Source organism: Scardinius erythrophthalmus (assembly GCF_964197995.2).
Source record: "Scardinius erythrophthalmus genome assembly, chromosome: 18".
Classification (NCBI taxonomy): domain Eukaryota; kingdom Metazoa; phylum Chordata; class Actinopteri; order Cypriniformes; family Leuciscidae; genus Scardinius; species Scardinius erythrophthalmus.
Genome location: NC_138238.1, coordinates 12458783 through 12479222, shown reverse-complemented (window position 1 = coordinate 12479222; position 20440 = coordinate 12458783). Strand labels below are relative to the sequence as shown.

The 20440-nt window shown below is 37.9% G+C and overlaps 1 protein-coding gene across 1 annotated transcript in view; it reads left to right on the top strand.

Annotated features, from left to right (window-relative positions):
- The window catches only part of tbkbp1 (TBK1 binding protein 1), a 49174-nt gene extending 30071 nt beyond the window's left edge, over window positions 1-19103 (top strand). Inside the window, exons 4-10 of the mRNA XM_081392555.1 lie at window positions 853-957; window positions 1614-1758; window positions 5583-5782; window positions 7102-7163; window positions 10901-11016; window positions 13846-14621; window positions 16692-19103. Coding sequence (XP_081248681.1) covers window positions 853-957; window positions 1614-1758; window positions 5583-5782; window positions 7102-7163; window positions 10901-11016; window positions 13846-14621; window positions 16692-16823 — 1536 coding nt within the window. The 3' untranslated portion in view covers window positions 16824-19103. The remainder of the gene's footprint in view (window positions 1-852; window positions 958-1613; window positions 1759-5582; window positions 5783-7101; window positions 7164-10900; window positions 11017-13845; window positions 14622-16691) is intronic.
- Window positions 19104-20440: the final 1337 nt, after the last annotated feature.

Here is a 20440-nt window from a genome sequence, read left to right as displayed (position 1 = left end):
TGCAAAAGTCTCTAAGTGCCATCTGAAAATTTCTTCTAGAATGATAATTTTTATGAAGCTTGTATATTTAAGTTAATTAATTTCACTTAAATGGCAATGAAAATGACTTATTAATTGTCTTTGAAGTGAAATTACTGAACTTAAATATACGAGCTTGATAAAAATGATCATTCTAGAAGAAATTTTCAGATGGCACTTAGAGGCTTTTGCATCTGAACTCTTCATATATATATATATGCACATATACATACACACACACACACACACACACACACACACACACACACACACACACACACACACACACACACACACACACACACACACAGAGACATATCAATTATTTCTAGTAAATGTGAAATATATTGGCACAAAAATAAAAAAGGTTTAAATCAGAGTAAAAATCTGAACTACTAGAAGGGGGAAAAAATGCTTGTTTTTCCTTAGTTGAGCCCTGATATTATTGAAATATAGTTAACAGTTAATACTGATGCTTAACAGTAAAGTATGTGGCAGAAAAATAAATAAGATAAATGCATAAGGTTTAGGTCACAGCTTCCAGCAAGATTTGTATGGGCCTATTAGGAACATATACATTCCATATTAGCCAGTGAAAAAGAAATGAGAATGATTTTAATATATTCTTATACTACACCTGCCTAATACCAAATGTTACAACAGCTTGTCATTATACAGCCTGAGGACAGCCCAACTGTCCTTGTAATTCAAAGCACATATTAAACATACTAAATATTGTTTTGATGAAAATGTAAAAGTGGAAAAAGATTTCTGTGAGGATTAAGCCAATGGAAAGTCAATGCAATGATAGGAGTGTGTGTGTGTGTTCTGCAGCTTCAGAAGAGCAAAGAACGAGAGGAGCAGCTTGAAGATGTCATTCAGGCCTATGAGAAGATCCACATGGAGAAGTCCAGCCTTCAGCGAGACCTGGACAAGATGGTGAGAGCTCTTCTAAAAATTCATTCCCCGACATCCATGCTAAGTTTGGCTGCCGAGCGGATGGGCAGTTGCGATAATTAGCCTCTCCATGTGCTTCAGGCTTTAATCCAACCAGGTGTCCACTTGATTAATCTTGTACTATGCGTACGTCCTAACGAGGCTGTGTGAATGTAATTGAGCTCTTATATTTCCCAGCCAAGCCCTCGTATAAGTGGATGATGCTGGATATCTGTAATCATATTTGCACATTTCAATTCTCAGTTTTAAACACGGGTCTCAAATGGCTTCGAATGGATTGGTACCAAAAGAGTGAAGTTTTGAAAATTGCATGATGCAAGCTTTTGAGCATCTGCGCCGTTCGCCTCTCTGAAACACTCAGCCAGCTATCAGCTGTTAGATCTACATGTCCTCATCTTTTATTGCTGACAAAAAAATTCCACATAGACGCGAATGTCGTGAGAATCTGCATGGTGAAAGTAATGGCTTCTTTGGCCTTGTCTATCTTTTCATCAGTCCCTCTTCGCCCGTGTTACTCTCTGTGCTTTCTCTTTTGGCGTTTCAGTTTTAATATTTTATAATCTTTTACTTTTGTGCTCATCTTTGGCCCTTTCCCTCTCTTCTTTTCTCTTTCTTCTCTCACTCTTTCCCGGTCTCAGACGTCTATGGTGGAGAAGCACGTCGAGCGGATTCACAGTCTAGAGTCGGCTCTGAGGCAGAGAGAAAGCTCTCTGCACAAACTCAACACACAGCTACACAACAAAGACATGCAGTATCTGCAACTACACAGCCCTGACCCGCATAGTAAGTCTTGTTTTGTGTGTGTGCATGCAGATGTTCATTTAGAAATCAGTCAGTGGTCTAGGACATGCAGATCTGTGATTAAAACCGCTACTGTTGACTCTTTCGCTCTTGCTGTATTCACTACATAGTGAATGGCTTATAGGTCTCCCTAAGTAAAGAGTGCATGAAAATGTGTGTATTCGGTCTGTACTGCACTTTCTATGATCTTACGTCACATTTATTTCAAAACAAAAAACTGGCAAAATATTTAGTGGTCTTTTAAAAGTCTTAACCATTTTAATCACAAATCACTGGTCAGGAAATGAGCAAGAATTGCACAAATAATGTAGATAAAGTAACTTAAAATAGCCTTCCCTAACTTGCAGACAGCTTTTTACTGGAAGAAGAGTCAGTGTTGTTCCACTCTGTTAAAGGGATAGTTCCCCCAAAAATAAAAATCACCCTCAAGTTCTCCCAAATCTGTATGACTTTCTTTCTTCTGTTGAACACAAAATAAGATATTTTGAAGAATGCTGGTAACCAGATAGTAGAGGGTAGCCACTGACTTCCATAGCAGGAAAGAAATACTATGGAAGTCAATGGCTACCGTCAACTGTTTGATTACCAACATTCTTTAAAATATTTTTTTTGTGTGTGTTCAACAGAACAAAGAAACTCATACAGGTTTGGAACAACATGAGGGTGAGTAAACAGTTACAGAATTCTGCATGAAAAATGAACTATCCATTTAATGGCTTCAAGCAGTTCAGTTGTTGAAAAATGTCTCCTAGTTCATTTGAGTTTTATGTGAGACCAAATATCCACTGTAGGATTCAAAGGCCAAGGCCAAAACATGAGCCTGATGGACTTGGTTGTCTTTGCAGTGTGGACAGGAGCATTGTCTTGTTAAAAAATAGCATCTGATCCTCATTCCTCTTTAGATAACAACTTTTCATTTGTGGGAACCAAGCCATTCTGCAATATTCTCCTGTATGCCAAAGCATTAAATGTCTTTTTCACAGTTAAGTAGCTCACCAATACCAGCAGCTTAAAAGGCTCCTCACACAATAACACCTCTCCGTCCATGCTTCACTTAGGTAGAGATGCATTTATTATTATATTTCTCACCAGATTTTCGAAGACTCCACTCTGGAGCTTCACCGTGTAACTCATGTTTCATTGAGATTCATCTCTCCACACTCAATTCCCATATTCTGCTGAAAACTTCATTCTGTATTTTGATGTTTTTCTGAGACCGCAATGACGTAATGCATTTGCTTAAATTTTGCTCATATCCTGACTTATATTTTGTGGTTAAAGGAGAACTCATTTTTTTGTACATTTGGAGTGCTGTCAATACAGAGAACAACGACAAAAATCGGTGTTGCCTACACCGAGTTATTCTATTTTTAAAATTTGCACCCTGTTGACTTCAATGGGGCAAGTTTTAAACCTGCTTTTAGCCTCTTAACATCCTTCATGTGTCATTACAAGTGCACAGGTCATGTGAGTGATTCCTTCAGAGTGAACACGAGTGAATCTGACTGCAGTAGATGTGAAAGATATGTATAAAAATGATGTTATTTAAGCCAGCGCAAATACCTGTGTTTAAACTTTACATCCTGTTTTCGGTTGAAGCCCAAAGTAGTCAATTGCCGTTCACGCGCATAGGTTTAGTTACCTATGATCACGAGTTTGAACTCGGCAATCGACTTCTTTGGACTTCAACCGAAAACAGGATGTAAATACAAATATTTGCGCTGGCTTAAATAACATCATTTTTATACATATCTTTCACATCTACTGCAGTCAGATTCACTCGTGTTCACTCTGAAGGAATCACTCACATTTTCTGTGCACTTGTAATGACACATCAAGGATGTTAAGAGGCTAAAAGCAGGTTTAGTACTTGCCCCATTGAAGTCAACAGGGTGCAAATTTTAAAAATAGAATAACTCGGTGTAGGCAACACCGATTTTTGTCGTTGTTCTCTGTATTGACAGCACTCCAAATGTACAAAAAAATGAGCTCAATGTTAAAATTGACTGGAGTTCTCCTTCAAGACAATTAAAAGCTTGGTGTTTTGCCATTTATATATATTTGCTATTAGGTTTATATATCAGCATGTTCATTATTTGTCATTTTATGTGCCTGCCTCATTTGATTTCCACTCCAACAATTGTGTATTGGGTCTTTGAAGTGTCCTTTTTCATTATATATGCTTCACAATTTCTGTCCAGTTTTCAATCTAGCCTAATTTAGTTTTATTTCAAAGAGCCCCTCTCCGATGAAGGACTTCAAACAGACCAAGCATCAGTCCTCTTGTCCTTTTGGTCCTCTTTGTTTTTTCCCCTGATGGCAGTGTTGTGTTGCATCTCTCTCCTTTTGCCTCATTTCCCTTTTCCTTTCTCTCTTTCCTTTCACTGTCTCTTTTTATTCGGATTGAGGTTCAGAAAAGACTCTCACAACAAAGAGACTATGTAACTAAGTGGAAAGGACGTGCGTTCCCTTTCAGGAATCTAAAACATTTCAGTCAAACTCAAAGGCGCTCAACAGGAGTCAGATAATCCCGGAGAACTCAAGTAAATTATGTATTTATGTAAATTGTTCAACAGAGATGTTCTGTAACCTTGTCAGAAAATAATAGAAGAATTATGTCAATTTTGTGTGCATTAATGAATACAAATATTACATGCAACTATGGAAGAAAAAATTAAATAAAAATCCATTTCACTGTGGATTTGGTGTGAGATGTAGGCGTGCAGGGGTGTGTGTTTTCTGCTTGCTTATTGCTGAACTGTCACAATAGCTGCTGGCTCAAGGACTGCTTTTCTATGAGCTGCTGAATCACAGCACCCACGCCGGGGGTGAGGAGCAGGACGCTTTGACAGGAAATAGTTCAGTCTTGTGTTCTCCATCTTCAAGGTTTCTGAGCTACATGGAGTAAAGGACGCATGTAGGGTGACTTTAGGTTGGATGTTGGCCCTATAGGGCAACAACCAAACCTCCTGTCCGGATAAGTTGCCGTCTTTTCCATTGGCTGATGGAGGAGAGAATTTCCCATTACATGGTGTAGACAAACACAAAAGGTATATCTGTTGGTCTCGCTTAAACCTGTTTTGAGTTACAGATGAGGTCAGAGATAGATCTGATGCTGTCAGACAATTTGTCTGCAACATCCTATGTTCTGAGGATGTTTCTTTTGAGGAACACCAGCAATATATCGATATTCATGAAACATTATACTTCACGTTTTTGGTGATTTATTTAATTTCAGCCTTTGATGTGCCATCTATTTTTTAAACTTTATATAACTTTAATAACTCAAAGTTTGAAAATCTCACATTGGCATTCAAATCATTCATATTGACAATATCCCCACACTGTACTGGATTCCCAGATAGCAATGGGGATTCCCAGATAGCAATGGAGATTCCCAGGGGCCTCATCCTTGCTTCAATTCCGGCCCAGTTCTGGCTGGGTCCCCAGCCCAAAACTGGCCCACACGCTGAAAACGGACACAAACAATTACCTCAATTACCCCAGGTGTGGCCCACACCCTGTAAAATGACTCTCATTTATTGATATGGCCCAGGCACTGTAAGATAGATCTGGCTGATTTGATCTTCTTTCTTACATTTATTTGCATACTGAACTGAATTGTGATTAGTCTGTCATTTGCATTCTGAAGGATCCTTTGTGAAAGGCTTTTTACAAATAAATTATTATTATTAATTTATATATTATTTAACTTATGTATTGCTATGAACATGACAGATGTTCAGTTTTATTCATTGACGCAATGTGTTTGGCTTATCTAATCATGACAACTGTCCCATCCCTAGTGCTAGACTGCCCCATGACCCTGCAGAGCTCCCGAAGTCTGGACACCCTCTCTGACCTCAAATTACAGCGCCTGGAGGCGGAGCTAGAGGAGGTACGGCACGAGGCTCAGGGGGCGTGTCAGAGGGAGGAGGAGCTAAAGGCTGATTGTGATAGACTACGGGAAGAGCTGAGAGACTTGGAAAGCAACCAGAGACAGAGGGTCAGTGACATGCACATGCTTAAAGACATGAACTACACATTGTCAGAATAGAGTTTTGACCAAAATCAAACTCTTAGGTAAAAGGTTCAACGGGGTTCTAAATAGAACCCCTATAGGATTCTAGACTCAATTTTAAAATGCCATTTATACCAAAAAAGGTTCTATATAAAGAGAAATGTCTTAAATGTTTGCATAATACTTTAGTGTTTGACGGGTTATTTTAAAAATAGATTCTAGTGAAAAGGTATTTTCCTTAAAATTTAAAATCCATTAAATCATCTGTCAATATAACCAAATTAATTATTTAAAACTAAATCCAAAAGGATCCATGATGGAAACATCTTATAGGTTCTATATAAAAACTGCCTGACAGAACAGAACCATTTAAGGTTCTATGTAGAACCTTTTTTTTTTTCAAATCTATTTGACTGTCTGTGCTTTAACAGATAGAAAACAATGTGATGAGTAATAATAAAACAATCAAAATTCAATAAAAAAAAAGTTGTCTTTCAATTATAGCCTAGTAACTGAATTTTGCCTTTGAATTTAGTCTCAGTTCCAGCAGTGACGTGACCTTTTATGCTTTTATAAACTTGGACTTCAGATTTCTTTGGAATAAATGAATACTTTTATCAAGGATGCACTATATATTGCACTCAAAAAAAATAATCTGTTGTTTCGTAATAAGAAGAAATGTTTCTTGAGCACCAAATCATCATATTAGAATGATTTCTGAAGGATCGTGTGACACTGAAGACTAATGCTGAAAATTCAGCTTTGCCATCACAGGAAAAAATAACATTTTAAAATATAATAAAAAGAAATGTAATTTAAATTGTAATAATATGTCACAATATTACTGTTTTCATAAAAAAAATGCAGCCTTGGTGAGCGACTTTTCAAAAAAAAAAAGAAGAAGAAAAAATAAATTTGTAACCCTTTACAAAAAGGTCTCAGTTATTAACATTAGTTAATGTATTAACTAACATGAACTAACCATGAGCAATACATGTGTTACTGTATTTGCTAATCTTTGTTAACTTTAGTTAGGTGTTCAATATTTGTTCAAACTGATGTTAACAAATACAACTTTTGATTTGAATAATGTATTATTAGTAAATGTTGAAATTAACATTAACAAAGATTTATACATGATGTACTGTAGAAGTGCAGTTCATTATTAGTTCATGTTAACTAATGAAACCTTATTGTAAAGTGTTAATAAGAAATCTTGCTGACCCCAAACTTTTATATAGGTCAGATTGCACATAGGTACTATACAGAAAGAATAAAGCCTGACATGACTGTCTTTTGCACAGGAGGTGAGCTCCACATGTGGACAGTGTGATGTGGAGTGGATAAAGAAAGTTGGAGATGAACAGTAAGTGTCTATTTCCTTGATTAAAAGACCACAGCTGCACATGCTTTTTTGTGGTTTTTGCTGCAATTGCATGGGTAGTTTCCTTTAAATGTGTGGGCCATGGATATGTGCCAGTAGAGGGCAGTATAGCAATTGGCAAGCCTCCAGATCACTTTCACAATCACACAGAAGTGGTCTAAAGTCTAACCGACGCTGAAAAGAATACAGGTGAACTGAAAGTAACCTGTGTTTAAGTGAAATGGGGAGTCTTGGAAAGGAAGGTCCCAGTAATGCCTACATCTCTTTGCACCTCACAGTTTCATACTCTACTCCCCCTCTCTGTTTGAACTGCTGGTTCTTGTAAAAGCCGTGATTTAACAGAAAACGGCCAAAATCTTGCATGCAGTTACTCAGACATTCTTATGCTGGTAGTTTTTTGATGTTTTGTCTTGTTTTCTTACAATGTTCTGGTATCTTTAATTGAAATTGCCATCCCTGCCATCCCCATTTTTTCATAAATGTACATATTATATGTTTTTTTCTTAAGCAATGTACAGATAAAATTTTAGATTTTAATGGTAACTTTATTGATCTAATTTAGTATACTAGACTATAGTTAGTAATAAAAGTATTGAAAATGGATACATTTAGCTAATATTAATGCATTGTCAGCTAAATTTGCTTAACTGCTACAGATTAAATAAAAACTATCTTTAACTAACAGTTAAAATGGTCTTTAAGCATATGGCGCACAACATGCCACTTTATAAACCAGAGAGTGTCACCTCATTGTATAGAAACTCTCAGTTAAACTGTTTTTTAAGTGTGTGTGTGTGTGTGTGTGTGTGTGTGTGTGTGTGTGTGTGTGTGTGTGTGTGTGTGTGTGTGTGTGTGTATACATTGAGATGTTTGGTTTGATATCAGATAGCAAAACTTAAAGTGCTTTATTTACCCAAAAAAATAGTTGAGATGGATTTTTCGCAACTATTTTTAATAATGCTCTTTGGTGTAAGGTCCTTATTTGTTGTGTATTTGTATGGTATTTATCATCTGCAGTGTGTGCTGTGCTGATTAAGTTATTTGGCTGCTTTATATTGAAGTTTTGCTGAAAAATAGAAGATAAATACATATAGCCAACATTTGTTTGCAAAAAGATGAATAATATTATAGATACTAGTTTCAGAACAAAGGTCAGACATCGCTCAAGCAGCCCACATACCCATCCCTCCCACACTAGTTCATCATCATCAATATTCACATAAAAAAGCTCAGATATACACACACACATACACATCCTCCCACCGTTGTTTTTTTTTTTTTTACTTTTTGTACTGAATAGCACTGCAGCTGCTCAACAAAAGGCAAGTCAAGTCAAGTCGCCTTTATTTCTACAGCGCTTTTTATATACAGATTGTTTCAAAGCAGCTTTACAGAGATAACAGGAAAATAACGCAACAAAGTTTGTTTCCAGAAGAAAATAGCGTCACAGTCCAGCTTAAGTAAGCTCAGTGATGTTTCATTTTTGTTCTAAAAAAAGGAAAGGTGTGTGAGTGTGAGTGTGTGTGTGTGTGTGTGTGTGTGTGTGTGTGTGTGTGTGTGTGTGTGTGTGTGTGTGTGTGTGTGTGTGTGTGTGTGTGTGTGAGTGTGAGTGTGTGTGTGTGTGTGTGTGTGTGTGTGTGTGTGTGTGTGTGTGTGTGTGAGCGAGCATGTGTGGAGGTGAGAAAAGAAGTGTTGCACATCATCTAAATCTGCTGTAAATACCTCTTTGATAGATAGGGTCTATCAAATGAGAATGACACTTGGACAGTTGAGTTGTTGCTCAGGCGTCTGTAATGATGGAAGAGAAAGGCAACTCATTATCGCTGAGTACAATGGATGCTCAGGAGCCCAGAGGGCCAAATGATGGACACAATGAGCAGAACGGTAAGAATATCCAATGCTATGGCTAATTGGCCTACAACAGGGGAAAACTTTGCAGATCACTGGTGGTGTGAGTTGGTTAGAACCGATTGGCCTCTGGCTTCTTTTGGTCTGTGGTCTATGAATACAAATTAAAGATGAGCGTCCAGTACATTGCCTATACAGAGGTCAGTTTGTTCTTTGGTATTAAGTAGTCTCAATATAAACACATGCAAGGCATGATTATGCAACTATGCTGCTGGATCTCTTTTATTCAGATATCGTTGGGCCATATGGTTATTTGCGTGTGTGTGTGTGCGTGCGTGTGTGTGTGTTTTGGGTGGGTGGAGGGCTGAGAAAGATTTTTAGTCCTCCACTAACTGAGAGAAAATTGACTAGATGTGACCTTGCACCAGACCGCTTTTTGGCGGCAGCTGACTCATTTCACTCATCTTATTAAAATGCAGTGAACTTCATGATTAGTATTGGCCCCTTCATACATGTTTGACTCTCATCATGTTTTTTTTTTTTTTCTTATTTAGTCATTATTATCATTTGCAATTAATTAAAATATGCATTATAGTGACTTTACATAGACAAAGTGGTAGTTGACCTTTAAAGCTTTTTGAAATTATTTTTAATTTTGCAGTGAGTAGATTAGCTTTTTTATATTTTTATTATTAGAAAGTTAATTTAACACTATGATGGTTTCACATACTATATACTTCTCTGTGGTTCTCAAATTCATGCGAATGTTGGCAGGTTTAAAAAAGTGAGTGGTGACATGTGCCCCCTGAAGCGTAAAAACTGAAATGTCTCTCCTGATATATCTGACACCATCTCAAAAGTGATGAGTCTTTTTAGAATAAAGCGCTAAAGGTTTTTGTGAATTTGGTCTGCACAAAATCAGATAAAGTGCATCTGATGACAAAGTGTCTCTTTCCTTGCATCAAAATTAGTTGGCATGGTTTACAATAAACTTTTTGATGATTATCACAAATGTATCACTCATCTGTGTCAGGCTTATTGTGTGTTTAAAAAATTATCTTTTGAGTAAACAAGATAATATCAATACAGTATTTGATAAAATGATTCAATATTTTGTGAAATGATTATCAATGAAAGGAAAGCAACAAGTTTGCAAGATAAGATGTAATGTACAGTTGACCAGTCGTAAACCACCCTAATTTATTTTATTCTATACAATACTGTTTATATGACTGTTTATCATATAAAAAAAAATTAGACATGAAAAATTGATTATGAGTTAAAGTTATTTTATAATGTGAGAAAAAGGAGACCGCAGAGTGCTTCGAGAGACTACCACAGTTATGTAGGAAATCAGTTGGCAATTTTTGTGATGACTGGGGCTTTTTAGAAATTTTGTTGCCATGGTGAGTGACGGCAGTAGAGTCATATGATTAAAAACTACTCTGTTTTCTTCTCTGGCACAGTCATGCGTTATGTTCTTTCTGGTGGAGCGACACATATCACAGTTAAAAAGTGTTACCAACTGTCATAAACATAATTGTCAACCATTGTTATGTGCTGAAGCATATCACCTATTGCTTTTATATGTCATAAGTGCTGAGGAGGTACTGCTGATATTTTTTATTGTCATTGTCAGTTATATGTGCGGTTTAGATCCAGTGCAGTCCCATCTCAGCTGGTTAGCAGGCGGTCATAGCATGAGATTAATTGCACTTGGTATGTAATGTTTAGTTTTGTAAATAAGTGCAATTTACAGTATGAGCCTAATTTATATAACAAGAATATGGCAATGAGGGTTAAACTTGGTGGTTTTAATACTAAAACTGTTTCTTTTCTCATTCTCTCTTTTTCTCCTGTTCTCTGTACAGAGTCAATCTGGCTTTGGCCTATACTGAGCTAACAGAGGAGTTGGGCAAGTTACAGACTCTGACCTCGAAACAGACTGAGATATTGCGGAAAGCCTCACAGGAGCCGGTTAGCCCAGGTATGAGGACAAGGCATCCATATTATACATTCATTCAGAAATGTATTGATTTGAATAACTGTAACAATATTTTACACAGTCATGAACATACACTATTCGGCTAGAAGAACATAGACACCGTCTAATTACCGGTTTGGCTATCTCATGTACAGATGAAAGAGGTCTGTGACTGAATAAAATTAAACTGGCTTGATCCAAAAATTGGATAAAGCCTGTTTACATGGTTGCAAAGAAGAAATCACTAATTTAATATATTCCCGTATGTGGCACCCACAGCACTCAATTAAGTCCTTTGGGATGATTTAAAACATCGACTGCCAACCTGACCTTACCGGTTCTCAAACATTTTGCCATGTAGTGTTAAGAAGACCTGATTTAGGTAATAATCATATTTTCATACTGAACCTGTAAAACTTGAGAAATTAGAAAATGCCGGACAGTCTGGTTAAGGAGCGACCAGACCCTGAGAAGACAGGATCTTGCTGGAAATTACCATTTGAACTCACCATTTGACACACAATTCACACCTCCGAGTCATTCTAATCTACATTTCATTCCCTCATCCCTTCACCCCCTCTCTCTCATACTCAGATCACCTGAATTCACTGAAAATATATAGATTAATGTGAATGATCATCGACTTTATACATATTTAGGATCATTTGAAATGTCTCAGTGCGACTGGTACAAATGTCTCATTTCCAACCAAGTAAAACACTAAGTTTAGGGATAACTGGCACACAAAGGAAGGTGGTCTCTAGACAAATGGTCTCCTACCCCCCAAAAGGTGTCAACTCTGAATGTAAATTCCCATTGTTAGCAGATGTTTCCATGTGAAAGAAGTTTCTGTCTGTATAAGGAAATGCAACGAGAAGATCAGGGCTTTTCTGTATTTCAGATTAGCCCTCAAAAACTCTCAGTTTTATGTATAATGTTGGGTTTGCATCTCTTCTCTTTATTCCAGAGCATTTGATGTTTTGTGTCGATTATCTTTGAATTGATTATGAAATTGGCATGATACATTTACCTGACATAATAAATTGTTACATTTGATTATTCTAACTGACTGTGACATTATTTTTATTAAAGAGTTAAAAGGAATAGTCAAACATTCGCTCACATTTAATGATGCACAGATATCATTAAAACCTTTTCATTTCTGGAGTCAGATGAAATAACGAGAAAATACATTTTCAAATGTATTGCATTTAATCAAAAAATACTTTGCTTCGAGAAAAGACAGTAAAACGTAGAGACCTTCCGCGCTGGTCGGATGCCGGACTTTAGGCCGATCGAGCGTGAGCCTACAAACCTCTTTTGCAATAGAACCCATTTGTCAACATCGTCGAAATTCAGCACAGTGAACATGTGTTTTTTTTAGCATTGCATGCTTGTTTGCTCATGCTGTATTCCACAAGGAATATTTTTGCTGACGTCTTGATCGTCTCTCACTTTGAGTGTCTCTTCTTTAGAGTTTTAGAACATAAACAACCCCCCCCCCCCTTATCTTTTTAGCACCTCTGCACTCAACCACACAACCATTTTGATATAGGAAACCAGACCAAAAAGCAGAAGCGGATGGGAAAAAAAAAAACCTACTGATTCATAGATAGTAGGACTGATTTTTCGAAATAGCTGATTGCAATCTCGCGATTGCAGGAAGCTCAGTTTTATGCACGTTAGACTTATTATTGAGAGACAGATGCATCTTCTGTACAAGATCTTGTATGCCCGTTACTAGTCAGAAACTTGTGTAGAAGTAACGCAGGTGCTGGGGGTGAATGCACAGGAAAACAATATGAAAATATCTCAAAGAGGAAATGCGAGGGGAAAGAGGAAGTCATTACAGACGTCTATCAGTCCATTAGGGACTGTTTTCTTCACACTGCCTTTCAAGATATTCTTCCGGTAATAAAAGAAACCATGCTAGCTACCTTTAATTTAACCAGATATTCAAACTATGTATAAATTAATTTTACCACATTATTTTAACAGAAACTTCATGTCATTTGCCCATGTTGTAGTTTGTTGTTACGGAAAGTGTATAATCACAATGTGATTTGCTCATTCTGTCTATGTTTATGCTGTGTATTTAAATCTGATTCATCTTATATGTATAGGGTGTGTCTGAGTGAGTTAGTTAACACGCTAAAAAAGCACTTCAGTGTACATTAACTCTTCAGCTTGCACGGGTCATGTATTGTAGGTCAATCCTTGACATTATTGACTGATTAAATTATTTGAAATTATCATATTTTTTCTGTACTTTTATTGTTAAAAAACATTGTTAGTGCGTTTTTAATATAGTTGCTGTGGTTTTAATTGAAATTGCTTAAATATCGTCATGACGTCTTCGTTATTGTTGATATTGGAGATTAAACGGAATTAACGACAGATCATTCCTTCTATATTGTGACATACATCTGAGTGTAATGGATTATAAAAAAAGAAAAAAATTTAGGACGGTGACTTATATTTATCAATTGTTGATTGGGCGTCACACTCCATAATGGCGGTAGATGAATGCAAACTTGCAGAGGGGAGTTTAAGCAAAATAAAGGATTAGAAACGTCACCAAAGAGAAGTCTGTTGTTTGACCAGAAGGTCGAGTTCAAGATTACGAGGTCAAAAAAAATGAAAGAGTAAACCATAATAACATGGATTTAGAAAATAGTATGGTGAGATTTAATTTCATACCGACTTTTAGGAGTTATTTTGTTAACAAGATTAACACTGATCTCAAGCATTTATCCAACGTGGTTATGTTTAATGTCTTACTGCTTATATTTAACCTATAGAGCTTTTTTCACTTTTGTGTTCATCTTCTAGTTCAGCGCCACTCTCCTGTCCCTCACCAGAGGCATTCGCCCGTTCCGCAGCGGCATTCCCCCATCCAACAGCGTCACTCCCCCATCCAACAGCGCCACTCCCCTGTGCCCCAGCGGCGCTCCCCTATCCTGCAGCGTCTCTCTCCGGACATGCACCGTCGCTCACCTCTGCCTGAGCTCAGCGACGGGCCCGCTTCCTATTCCTGCAGACCCACTTCCCACCACCTGAGGGCCAGTTTCCAGGGAAGACGCAGTTACTCTGAAGTAGCCGATCCATCGGCTTATCAACGTCCGCCTCGGTTTACTCTGGACCCGGTGTCCACGCTGCCGAAACCTCGACCTTATGTCGACAGCTACCACAAGCAGAAGCAGCAACAGCAGCAACAACAACAGCAACATGGAGGAAGTCAGCACATGTTAGTTCAAAGACAGAGCTCTCAGTCTGGCGATGGGGGATTGGCTGAATCTCCACGGCTGTCCAGGGAGCTGTCCTTCCACCACTCGGATGTGTCCCACTTGCATTTCGAGCCTCAGCCCAGCCCAGCATCTCTGCATCCATCCCCACAGCCTCCGCAGTCCTCAGAGGATGAGGAGGAGTGGTCCTGCCCTCATCCCATCAGTCCACCGCGAACACTGGGGGTGTCGAGCCCCTCATCGAGCTCCAGAGGCCCCGCCTCTTGTTCCGCTTTCCCCATTCCTTCCCATCCCAACACCCTAAGCTGCCACCCACCTGGATACCTGCATGCAGAGCACGCCCAGTCGTGGCCGTCCATCAACGTGAGTAGCAAATCAATGGGCAGAATAACCATCCCAGGGTCATTGGAAAAACGTGCCTGTGGCAACATTTCTGCAAAATGATATTACATTGCTTCTTGCACATTTCGTGACGCATTGCAAGCGCAATTATGCAGGTGAGCTACCGAGTAAGTTTACTATGTCAAAAAAAGGCAGGCACATGGAGAGCTGTTTATGTGAAGCAAACATTAAAATGTATCAGTTTACAAACCATGCACTATGCTGAAAGGCTTTTGAGGTCATAACACATTATTGTGCAATGTAAAACGTGAAATTAATTGTAATCATAATCTGTGTGAAAATTGCTAAAAGTTATTGGTGTTTTACTGCCACTACTGTATATTTGAGCTGGAAACTGTAGTAAATTGTTTCTATAGGTAAGTTTTTTGGAGTTTAGGTGGAGAGGCACATTTTTCCAAAGAGCCTATGTTGAGAATAACATAAAGGTGAAATGTGAAATTTCTGCATTTGCGAAACCAAACTGAATTACAAATATGTTTTCACACTGGATTCCTTACATTTGTGCAGCATTCAGAATTCAGAATGCTTAAAAAAAATCCATTTATTAAAATGAACTGAAAATATGTGTCATTTTTAACTAGAAACGGAAGGTGAACGGTGGCTTGACTAAGCCATGTCTTAAAGGATTGGTTCACTCCAGAATTAAAATGTGCTGATAATTTACTCACCCCCATGTCAGCCAATATGTTGTTGTCTTTCTTTCTTCAGTCGAAAAGAAATTAAGGTTTTTCAGGATTTTTTTCCATATAGTGAGACTTCACCGGGGTCCAACGAGTTGAAGGTCCAAATTGTAGTTTTAATGCAGCTTCAAAGGGCTCTACATGATCCCAGCCTAGGAATAAGGGTCTTATCTAGGGAAATTATCTGTTATATACTTTTTAACCACAAATGCTTGTCTTCCACTAGCTCTGCGATCCACGTCCACAACTTCATGCATTAAGTAGTCATGTTGGAAAGGTCACACGTAGGCGAAAGTACCAACCCAGTGTTTACAAAGCAAATGTGCAAAGACTAAGTCAAGCACCCTTTACAAAAAAAAGCAAAACAACTATGTCGGATGAGTTGGAGGTACTTCCGTCTACATCACACGTGACCTTTCTTACGTGACTGCGTAATGCGTGAAGTAGAGCATCCTTGCCACTGTTGCCTTTGGCTTGCTCAGTTGGGGATACTTAATTTAATTAATCAATCAACAATACTATTGATCAGCATTACCAAACGTGGATGTTTTACACTAGAAACAAACACTAATGTACTATTTTATTTAATACTGTGAAGCTGCTTTGATACAATCTGTATTGTGAAAAGCGCTATATAAATAAAGTTGACTTGACTTGACTTGACATTTGTGGTTAAAAAGTATATACATTTTTATTTATTTTTTTTAAAAAGCCCAATCGTTTCGCTAGATGAGACCCTTATTTCTCGGCTGGGATCATGCAGAGCCCTTTGAAGCTGCAATTTGGACCTTAAACTCGTTCGTCCACTATATGGAGAATAATTTTGGAATGTTTTCCTAAAAAAACTTAATTTCTTTTAGACTTAAGAAAGAAAGACATGAACATGTTGGATGGCATGGGGGTGAGTAAATTATAAGGAAATGTTCATTCTGGAGTGAACTAATCCTTTAAAGTTTGAAATGCCACCGAAATTTGTTTTCTACTTTGCATACACTTTTAATTATCAAAAATGTATTTCCCAGAATGCCATTGTTTGTCAAATTTCTGTAATTCAGGAAAATCCTTTTCCTGTAATTCCAATTCAACTTCCTGTGGGGTGTGGCCAATTAAATTTAAATTAGATTTTATGATGTTGCTCTGTCTGGCTGCTCTAATAAACACTGAAATGTCCTGAAAGTGGCACAGAGAAACAGAGTTGACCCATTGACAGGTTTGTGCCAGTCAAGCTGGGAAAGAAGATGTTTATTCAATGTAACATTGAATAAAACACACATTTCACCTTTATTGTATCCGTTTTAATGGTGGATTTTAAACATTACGGCTGTCAAACATATCACTGTGCCCTTTACAGCTGTGGATGGAGACCGAGGAGGAGGGTGACGTCAGGAGCTGCCCGTTGTGCCAGCTAATCTTCCCTGTTGGTTACCCTGATGATGCCTTGATCAAGCACATTGACTCGCACCTGGAGAACAGCAAGATCTGACACCCACAGCCACGCCATGACCTTCCATTGTTCCGCAGTTACATTCATCCTTCGCTCCTGGTATTTTTAGCTGGGTGCCTTCATACAGAATGTAGGCGATGCACCTGTGGCCAGTCTCGCAATTTAAGTGAAACGGAGATCAATGATAACCTACACAGCTCCGATATGTAGTGAATGGCTCATATCTCTATATATCTCGCTTCGTTTTAACACAAATTTCTTGAAATTGTTAACTTTCAATTTTGAACACTGTCAGCAATTACATACACCAAACCAAACTCGCTCTCCAAAAAACATAATGCATTATTAAGGCTCTTTTAGCTAATGTTCCCATGATTTTTTACATTATTTATACTTCGATGTGGTCACAGAATGTACTTTGTGTGCCATATTTAGGTGAACTGAGAAGATATGATGGAGCTATACAGGATGAGTATGAGGGAATATAAGACACATGGCCAATGGTTGCATCATTTGAATTTCAGCACTTTATATACGCACTTAATATCCAGTTTACCTTTACCAATATTACTAACACTAAGGCAAAAAAGTAAAACCTTATAGATATAATTTATTTTTTAATACTCCAGGGTTTCGCCCTTATATATATCTTAGTTTGGCAGGACTTCCCTTTAACAAAACTAGATTATTTGTAATTATCTGTAAATTCAAAATCGCATCTATTTTGTTTGTCTTCCAGGGTGTCCGGCTGTACAAAGAGGGAAGATTTTTTTCTTCCCTATAAGATATTCTTAAAAAATTTCCTCTCATAATATACATAATGATTGCAGCTTTGTACACACAGTTTTAGCCAACCACTGACAAAACACCAGTTACTGTTGTTTCTCAAGACAGAAATACTGTGATTTCTGTAGGATGGTTTTTGATCTTTTTGATGTAAATGATTTCAGAAAAATTGCTTTGACAAAATAATATATTCTTCTGATCACATCACGGAGCGCGATCAGTTTTATCCGTTTTTTTAATGTACTGTAAATGTTTACCTGTATTTAAAGCCAATTATATGTATTAACCTGTAAATTCAGCTATATAATATAGATATGCATTTTGCAAGCTCTGATAAGAGCAAATGGATTGCTAAAGATTAAAAGAAAACCATTGGAACTGCTAATTAAAGTTTTGTATTGTAATCAAAACGATAAAGCCACCCAGTTGAATTAGCTAACTATCTTACTTTTCCCTATTCCTCCAGGTGTACCCTATACTTTGTGTTTAAAAGTCTTCTTCAATGCTACTTTCCCTGATTCTGCAGACTTTGTGAAATCGAGGGCACTGGATATGCTACTAACCCAAATACAGAGGAACTAAAATGGGAAAGTGGCACAAAGAAGTCATTGCCGGTGCACACATGCGAAATTACAAAGCCAAAAATAGCGAAGAGCAAAATGAGAAGCTGTACGCTGTCTGTCAAATAACTGGGTGGAGGAGGTTTCATCCAATTGGTCGTCTAATTTTATGTGGTAACCGCTAATATTCTGGAAAATACCGTCCCAGATGTTGTAAATATGAATCGTCTATGATGTCACCATTAACTATTCCATGAAAGACTAACAAACAGGTGTGGATAAACTGAAATACCATCAATACAACCAAAGACACAGTCTGCTTGTTTTTCATTTCTTTTCACATGATAACCACTTAAGGTTATATTGAAATACGGTGCAAAACTGGAACATGTGGGAAAACATTTTTTTTAATGGGTAGTGTGCAGACGTGGAAAGTCACAGCTAAAGTGTAAAGACAATCCATTTCTGCATAATCACACACAAGTTTCCTTGTCTTGCAACCTTGTCCACGAACATGCAGTGTAGATGCAATGTAAAACGTCGGCCACTATTCACAAAGATTCGCTCAGGAGTTATTTAAAGAGCTGTTGCTGTTTCCTTGCTCCTCAAAACAGTGTTTTCTCATGCAAAGGCGAATTAGCCTGAATGCTTTTCTGGATGCTCAAAGTAAATGGTCTCTCTTTTGCCCTGTAGTTTGGTGTGTGACTTTTTTGTGATATTCTTAAATAACTCAGGGGATAAAACTTTGTGAATATGGCTCCTTGACCATACCGGACTAACCTCCACAGGGACAACGTGACAACTCGCCAAACGTATTAAAGAGCTAAGAGGACAATAATGGGATAGAGATATTTTGTCATAGCAACAAGGTTCTGTAAGAAAAGAGGGGGGAAAAGAACATTGAAAATGAATGCATATTGTGTCAATAATTCTTCTGTAAATACTATAAAAATAAACTGGAACATGCACTGATTGGGTGTCTTTTTTTTTTATAGAATGACAACAGATTTTTAGATTTAATTTACAGTACATTATAATCCTGTTTAATTTAATCTATCCTCATGACAATATTGGGAATATCATAACCCATTAGAGTAAAACGTTTTCACAAATGAATGGAGACAATATACACACAATTTAGTGGAAATGTTTTAGTTGAAAAATGTGCTTATACTTTTTTTTTTATAATGTTGATTTGTTGCATATTTTGATTTTGCAATGACATTAAAACATATTACACACACACCAATGAGCCGAAACATTTGAATATCGAGCGAATATCGTTGATAATCTCCTGAAAAGGCTACATATTAAGGTCTGGGTAGATTAGATGGTGAGAAAACAATCAGTTCTCATAATCAATGTGTTTGATGCAGGGGAAAAGGGCAGAAATAAAGATCTGAGCGACTTTGACTTGGACCAAATTGTTATAGCAAGGCGACTAGGTCAGAGTATCTCTAAAATGGCAAGGTTTGTGGGTTGAAGACTGCAGTGCTGAGAATTTACCAACAGTGGTCCGAGGAGGAACAAACCACTAACCGGTGACAGGGTGTTGGGCGCTCATCGATACACAAGGGCAATGATGGCTATCCCCTCTGGTCCGAGTCAACAGAAGGTCTACCGTAGCACAAAATTTAGCTGGGGAAGTGATTGCACCAGGGTACACCATGGGATGACGACAAGTCGGTAGAGGGAATGTGATGCTCTGAGCAATGTTCTGCTGGGAAACCATGGGTCAGGCCATTCATGTGGATTTAAATTTGACATGTGCCACCTACCTAAACATTGTTATAGACCAGGTGCACACCCCTTCATGACAATGGTGTTCCCTTGTGGAAGTGGCCTCTTTCAGCAGGATAATGCACACTGCATTCATTGTTCAGGTATGGTTTGAAGAATTCTGTGAATTTTGTGCAGAGTAAAACTGAGCAGGTCAGTGATGAGTGTGGGGGATTTTATCGTTGATGGATGTGATTTTTACATTTGTGTGCGTGAATGCATGTTGAAACTAAATTGCATGTTGTCATGGCCTCTAAATTCCCCAGATCTCAATCCAATTGAGCATCTGTGGGATGTGCTTGACAAACACCGGCTCCACCTCGCAGACTACAGGACTTGGACAGGACAGGATCTGCTGCTAATGTCTTTGTGCCAGATACCAGGACACCTCTAGAGACCATGCCTCCGTTAGTCCACGGAGCTGTGGACTAACAGCATATTAGGCAGGTGGACATAATGTTTTTGGCTCATCGTGTGTATATATATATATATATATATATATACACACACGTTTACACAACAACGATGTAC